We start from the raw sequence: 5,494 nt of genomic DNA on the forward strand, positions 1-5,494 counted from the left end.
TTGTGTATATGCTTGTTTTATTAGTTTATGAGTTTTATACTTTTATTTTATTTACGCTTTTATTACTCATATATGTATTTATTTATTTTATTGTTTTTGTTATTTTATGTTTTTAATCTGACCTCTTCGCTCTAGCATAATTTGTTTAAGAATTTTCTGGTAGCCTTATAATTCGTACGACCGACCCATCGCTTATATTGTAAAGCCCTTTGTTTTTAGGGGTCTCTATAACCATATTCCTCTTGCTTTCTCTTTGGAGGGGATATGGTGAGGATTGTGTCTTCTCTACACCCTAGACCCTTACTATATGTGGGATTTATTGGGTATGATGATGATGATAAATAACAAATTGGAAAAAATAGCAGAAAACTACCTAAATTATATTATACCATCTTTTAGATATGAGCCGTTAAAATCTTGATATCTACTACTACAAAAATTATTCAAGTGGATATACTACTTTGTCTCTTTAAAATTACTACTAATAATGATATTTCTCCTCATAACAAGTAAATGTCACTATTAGGAAACCTTAAAGCGATAGAGAAAGTAGATATTTTGCCCCTTAAAACTTCTACTATTCATAGGGACTAGGGGATTTATACTCCTTAGAAATTTTTAGTAACCTTTTGATACATTGACATGTTGAGTATTTAGAGCCTGTAGGACAATATCCAAAGGCTTAAAGCATAAACTAAGCAAAAACTTAACAAAGAGAACCAAATGACGGAGTTGGACCATGCTGCTCGTTCGAGCAACGTCATGCTTTTTCGAGCATAGTGGTGCTCATTCGACCACTTTGTGGCTTGTTCGAGCATTGCAGTTCTAGCCTAAAACCTTTTGTTTGATGTTTTTGGCATGTGCTCGTTCGAGCTCTTAGGAATTTTCACGTCAGAAAGTTTCTGGAAACTTATTTAATTGGGTCATTCTCGTTCGAGCATCTATAGTGCTCGTTCGAGCACTTCAGAACAGTGCATTTGTTCGTGGATCCAAACTTCATTTCATGGAGTGTTGTGTTGTTATTGATGTATGGTTTTGGATGAAGCCTTGTTACTTTAACTCTATAAATAAGACAGAGTGCATAGAAATCATTTACAGCTTTGAACATAATTTGTGATTCATCTTTCTCTCATTCTCTTGAAACATAAAAGAAAGTTATAAATTCTTTTATTGTTTTTCTGATTTTATTCTCTAAATAAACACATAATCATTTAATTTAGTCGGTTTGTACTAATCAGTTGGAGTGATTGATTGTATCTCATTGTGAATTTCCATTCTCATAACTGAATTAGCTTTGTGGGGGAAATATCACAATAGGAAAGCTTGTAGGCGCCTTCAATCTATATCAAGATTTCCGAGTGACGTTACAGTTGCAATCTAATCTTCTCTACAGCACTACCATTTTGTGGTTTATTCAAGCAAGGAGTCCATTGCCATACACAAAGGGGATACTACAAACATCAATGTGTATTAGTATTTTCATTTCCGCATAATTATTTGTAATAATCTATTGTGATAGTTTATGTGATCATGCCAAGAGTTAAGGAAACTCACTTCAAACTTTATGAAATTGGACAAGTTTTTGGGTGTGGAATTCAGAAGATGGCATTAGAAAATGCCCATCCTCTTGACTTCCCTCAATGTGGCCTATGTGAAAATCACTCTGAAACCGGAAGAGAAGGAGAATGAAACTTTGGAGGAGGTACGGAAGCGCAACAAGTGGGAGAACGATGACTTCATATGTAGAGGACATATTCTCAACGGTATGTGTTATTCTCTTTTCGATATTTATCAATTTCATAAATCCGCTAAGATTTTATGGGATAGTTTAGAAGATAAATCGGATATTTCATGATATACCACTGAGTTTCTTCAAAATTCACCATATACCACACGAAATTTTCTAATACACCATATACCATTGAGTTTACGTCCGTTAGCACAGATTACCATTAATGACAACTGTCGTCAGTGTGCCGTTTGTGGTAAATTACCAGTATGCCCTTACGCATTCAACAGGCGCCATTGTTAGGCTTGACTTCCCTAAACACAACGTATTTCTTCAGAAAACTAATCCTCCATATTTCTTCTTCTCCGTTCAAGAAACTTTGTATTCATCTACATTGATCTAAACCCCTTAAAATCCATCAAAAATCCTTAAAATCCTTAAAATCCTTAAAATCAATTTGGTGTAAAGTGAATTGCAAGTTTGTGAAGTGATTTAGAATCGAAACACAGGTGGTCGTGACTGAATTTCGCACAAAGTTCGCTAATTCGGTGGATTAAGCATACGCAAGTTACCTGTCCTTATCCATTTGCATTTCGAGTTCAGATTTTGTATTTTTTTTTTGCAAAATTGAGTTAGGGTTAGGGTTAAGTGTGATAAGTTGCATGCGAATTTGAATTATGCTTGAGGAGTTGGACAGTGAGGATGAGTACATTGTGACAGAAGAAGATGATCGTGATAATGTACATGAGAAGACCTTTGAGGATTACTTAGATGGGTCTCATATATTAGACAAAATGTACAAAAATGGTAAAATCTGGTCTCAATTACCATTTGGATCCATTGTGCTTGAGGAGTGGTTGATATTTGAAACCAAAACATAGTTTCTAGATGTATTCAGAGATTACTGCATACAAGAGGGCTTCTCTATTTCAGTTGACCATGTTGACAGTAAGAGGTACATAGCAAGGTGTTTGTTGAGGGATTGCACTTGGAGGATTCATGCTTCAGTTCTAAGGAAAAAAATCAGTTGGGCCATAAAGAAGCTAGAAGGAGAGCATGCAACTTGTGGGAGGCTGGAAGAGAATCCTATGGTCTCTTCAGCATGGCTATGCAGACAATTGTTACAAGACTTAGAGGCAAACCTAGATGTCCCAGTTGATTCATTGCAGAGGCTATGCATGGAAAGGAACAAGATCCATGTGAAGTTGAGATTGTTATACAAAGTGAAGAGTTTAGCGAGGGAGCAATTACATGGTGGGTTTGCTGAGTCCTATCCAGCTCTTCCAAAGTATGCTGAAATGATAAAGTCTACAAATCCTGGGTCTTATGCTTTGGTTACATGGACTGACAGTTTGCAATTTAAGGCCTGCTTCATATCTTTTGCAGCTCAAGTGAAAGGATTCTTAGATGGTTGTAGACCTATCATAGGAATAGATGGTGCACATTTAAGTGGGTATTACAAAGGGGTTATGCTCACTGTAGTTGCAATAGATGAGAATAATGAGATCTTTGTGTTAGCCTATGGGATTGTTGACACAAAGAGCATAGATTCCTGGACTTATTTTTTCAGAAACTTGAGGTGCTTGTTTGCTCAGTATAAATCTCAGAAGGATGACTGGACTTTTATCAGTGACAGGATGAGGGTAAGTTTCTTATTTGTCTTTGATTTGAGATTATGCTGCTGTTTATTAACTTAGTCTTGTTTTTTTAGGGGGTTGAATCAGCATTGTTTAAGGTTTTCCCAAGAGCTACAAGGAGAATATGCTGCCAGCATTTGTACTCAAATTGCAAGGCTGTAGGATGGAGTGGGGCAGCATTTCATAAGATGTTTTGGATTGCGGAAAATTCCTACAATGAGTACGTTTTTGAAAAAGCTATGTCCAAGATAAAAGATTTTGATGCAGCAACATATGACTATCTCAAAAATGTAGAAGAGCAGTGGAGTGTGCACATGTTTGACAGGACAGTTTATTGTGATCATAACACAACAAACTTCGTGGAGTCATTCAATGCAATAACAAAGGCCAACAGGGACATACCTGTGTTGACATTGCTGGAAGGTAAATTTGTGTCCCTGTTTTGCTTATTTAAATGCAAAAAAATTGTTGTTGCTTACTGTGATTTTTTTTTTTTTGGTTTTTTGAATAATTAAGATGTCAGGAATTGGTGCATGAAAAGGATGGGTTCCAGGTTCGATAAAGCAGTATACATGGAACCTAATGATATAACAGAGCATGCAAAGGGGGTGCTGGTGACTAGGACTGATGATTTTAGGTTCTGCCATGTCACTGCAGCTGGTGGTGGAGAGTTTGAGGTGAGAGATGGCCATGTCAAGTTCCCTGTCACCCTTAGAAATATGACTTATGGGTGTAGGAAATGGCAAGGATTAGGGATCCCTTGCAAGCATGGGCTAAGGGTCATTTACAACCAGAGACTTGATCCTAGGGACTTTGTCTCACCTTTCTACAAGGGGGTTGCTTACAAACTCACTTATGGAGACCACATGCACCCCATGGCTGATCCAACTCACTGGCCTTCACTAGATGTGCCAGAAATTACACCACCCCAAGGGAAAAGAAATGCTGGCAGACCACCTAAGCAAAGGAGAAGAGCTGCTCATGAGGCAAAAAAAGGAAAGAGGCATACGAATAACAAATGCAGCCTATGCAAAGAACTAGGCCACAATGCAGTGACATGCAAGGCAAAAAAGGCATCATCAAAAAAGACAGCACATACAACTTTCTCTTCATAGCAAGTCAACACTAGGGGGAAGAGAAAGGCTGCTACTTAGCATTGTTTAGTGTCATTTTTTTGGTGAACATTGTTTATTATCAAGTTGTTTTTGAACAAAATGTTAACTACTTGGTTTGTATGACACTTCTTTTGTTTATCATAATTCCAACGGGTATATTTTAAAAAAAATGGTATTTGACGCAAATAAAAAAATTAAATGGTATATGGTGAATTATTAATGGTATTCTGTGCTAACGGACGAAAACTCAATGGTATATGGTGAATTATAAAATTTCGTGTGGTATATGGTGAATTTCGAAGAAACTCAGTGGTATATCATGAAATATCCAGAAGATAAATATATGCCGGAAAATGCAAGTTCTAAGAAGTTTTTAGTTAGTAATTTCAATAATTACAAAATGTTGGACTACCGTCCGGTGATGGATCAATTCCATGAATTACAACGCATATACAATAACATGAAAGTACATGACATTACCATGGCTGAAATTTACATAGTTTTTAGTATCATAGACAAGTTGCCAAACTCTTGGAGGGATGTTAAACATGCCGTCAAACACAAAAAGGAAGAGATTACTCTCTCGAAACTCGCTCAACACCTTCAAGTTGAAGCAAGTTTAAGAGAACTTGAAACTCCAAAGGGAAAAAGTCCCAATCTCTCAGCCACCAACATGGTGATAGATGATGAAAAGGCTTCAACAAGTGGAGACAAGAGGAAGAAACCACAAAATCCCAAAGGAAAAAGCAAGAAAAAGGCTAATGATAAAGCTTGTTAGGAATGTGGAAAGACCGGGCATCACAAGAAAAATTGCTTTGTGTTTAAGAATAAATAAAAGAAGATGAAGGTTAATGTTTCTACAAGTAAAGACCCTCGTACTAAAGGTAATCTTGCAATTTTGGATGAAAATTCTGGTTTGAGTTTATGCTCTATAGATTCTAATGTGAATATTGTGCAGGATGATGACATAACTTAGTGGATCGATTCGGGAGCCTCGAGATATGTGTTCAAGA

The 5,494-nt window shown here is 36.7% G+C and overlaps 1 protein-coding gene across 1 annotated transcript; it reads left to right on the forward strand.

Annotated features, from left to right (window-relative positions):
• The first annotated feature begins 2,406 nt into the window (after nt 1-2,406).
• On the forward strand, nt 2,407-4,481 carry LOC130801096 (uncharacterized). Its single transcript, XM_057664857.1, has 4 exons — nt 2,407-2,585; nt 2,679-3,372; nt 3,441-3,789; nt 3,883-4,481. The coding sequence occupies exons 1-4, from the start codon at nt 2,407-2,409 to the stop codon at nt 4,479-4,481; spliced, it is 1,821 nt and encodes a 606-aa protein (XP_057520840.1).
• Nucleotides 4,482-5,494: the final 1,013 nt, after the last annotated feature.

Source organism: Amaranthus tricolor, chromosome 15 (assembly GCF_026212465.1).
Source record: "Amaranthus tricolor cultivar Red isolate AtriRed21 chromosome 15, ASM2621246v1, whole genome shotgun sequence".
Classification (NCBI taxonomy): domain Eukaryota; kingdom Viridiplantae; phylum Streptophyta; class Magnoliopsida; order Caryophyllales; family Amaranthaceae; genus Amaranthus; species Amaranthus tricolor.